Below are 2,188 nucleotides of genomic sequence, written 5' to 3' on the forward strand. Positions count from 1 at the left end.
CTTGGACATTTTAAAATGCATCTATTTCTCTATGTTGCTTTGTGTAGTTCAATTCTTCAAAATGCTCATCTCACTTATTTCCTGTCACTGGTTTTTCCAATGCTCCACTTTCACTTAAATCAAATAAAAAACAGTTTTTTCATGTGACATCCCCACACAAGATGGTTATCTTTGTTTGCATATGTTGATATTCTGGTACGATTGTGTAATCTTAAAAGTTTTTGCCGACTGAAGCTGACCAATGATATCAAATAAGCAGCGGAAACGCCTGTTGTAAGGGGTATAAAAGAACACATCCAGTCATCTGTCTCTTCAGACATCCACTGCTGCATCCACCTCCTTACAGTTGTTGGACCTCTGAATCTTCACAATGTGGTTCCTCCTCTTGCTGAGTCTGGCTCTGAGTGGTGTGCCTGCATCACATCAGGAAGAAACACTATTTCGAGGCGGCTGCCCCATGTTTATGTTCAGCTTCAACAACCGCTGCTTCAAATACGTCGCCACACCGATGACCTGGGCCAATGCAGAGGATCACTGTTTGTCACAAGGAGCCAACCTGGTGTCCATCCACAGTCAGGACGAAGAGAACTTTGTCAAATTGCTGATCAGAAACTTTGATCCTTCTGAGAAGCCCACCTGGATCGGACTCACTGACGCTCAGCAGGATGGAGCATGGTTCTGGTCTGATGGATCCAAACTCAGCTTCAGCAACTGGAACTCAGGAGAGCCAAACAACTCAGGAGGAAACGAGGAGTGTGTTCACACCAACTGGGGAACACCCAAAAACTGGAACGATATAAACTGTTCAGGAGAATTTGCTTTTGTTTGTGCAACACGTCAACATTGTTCTATTGTTTCAGAAGTTGTGTCTGAAATCAATCCGTAGATTAAGATGTGTTGATCAATTACATTTGATTCATTTTGGATAATGATCATTTAAATTGGTGCAATCATCACAAATATTGAAAAGTCTATGAAAAGACAATCATCCGATTACATTCTTCAGGATAAAGGAAATAGAGCTTGAATTTTCTCAGAATTTTACTCTTCATTCCAATAAATAAAAAGTCTTTTGTAAAATGTGTAAAGAAAAAAAAAGATCTGGATGATTTTCCATCTTTTTTTCTCAATAAATGATTGAAATGCTTAAGTTGAATGATCTTTACGGCCTGACTAATCTCAGGTTTACAGTCTGATATGGCATTTTCCCCCTGTGCCAGGGACTTCAGGGTAAAACGAGACAAAGAAAAATAAAAAGCCAATCAGAAGCACCCAAGCTTTTGTGCTGATGCCACAAGCTGGTTATCTATGGAGAGCTGATATATTTCAGATCGCTCCACTCTGGTCATTTCCTTCTACGAGTGCAGAGGAATGCGCTTCACGTGCAATTTATGCAAATTTTCAGGAAAGTTAAAAAAAAAAAAAACAGGACCCCCTAGTTTTACTTGTATACATCCATCACCACAAATGTAAGAATAAAAATACTATTTATTCAATTTTCTTCATTTTTTAATATTTACTTCCACTGGATTGTTATCTTATAATAAATGGAAATTAATAATACACTGTGTTGTGGAATGAATATATATCAATATCAATCAATATATCAATATATACCTCTGCGGGAACCTTTGAACCATCAGGTACCTCAGGCCTGGGTAGCTGGGGGTGGGACTCCACCTTCTGTGTGGGGTCTGTCCTGGTCTGTCCGGGTTGGGGGGGTCTCTGTGGCGATGCTCCTTGTGGTCATGGCCGGTGGAGCCTCTCGGTGTGGACGGCCACCCATAGGTAGTGTTTTCCTCACCTGGATCGTTAGTGCTAAGCCATGTCACAAGTCCACTTATTGTGTGTGTGTGTGTGTGGGCGTGTGAGTGTGTGAGTGTATGCACATGTGTATGAGTGTGAGTGAGGGTGTGTGTATGCGTGGGGGGTGGGGGGTGGGGTCGTATGGGATGTTTTAAATTGTACTTTTGATTGTTATTTTATTTTTGTATGTAAAGCACCATGAGTTGCATTTACACTGCATGAGTTGGTGCTATACAAATAAATAAAGTTTAAAAGTTTAATGTCTGAAGACTGAAATGATGACACTTAAGAAATAAAGACGGGGCAATGGCTAGACTTTTCAATTCAATTCAATTTTATTTATATAGCGTCTAATACAACAGATGCTGTCTCTAGACGCTTT

General features: G+C 40.3%; 1 protein-coding gene across 1 annotated transcript; it reads left to right on the forward strand.

The window, feature by feature from the left end:
- The first annotated feature begins 327 nt into the window (after positions 1-327).
- On the forward strand, positions 328-1,844 carry LOC133461108 (ladderlectin-like). Its single transcript, XM_061741887.1, has one exon. The coding sequence runs from the start codon at positions 371-373 to the stop codon at positions 884-886; it is 516 nt and encodes a 171-aa protein (XP_061597871.1). The 5' UTR covers positions 328-370; the 3' UTR covers positions 887-1,844.
- Positions 1,845-2,188: the final 344 nt, after the last annotated feature.

This window comes from Cololabis saira, chromosome 15, assembly GCF_033807715.1.
Source record: "Cololabis saira isolate AMF1-May2022 chromosome 15, fColSai1.1, whole genome shotgun sequence".
Lineage (NCBI taxonomy): Eukaryota > Metazoa > Chordata > Actinopteri > Beloniformes > Belonidae > Cololabis > Cololabis saira.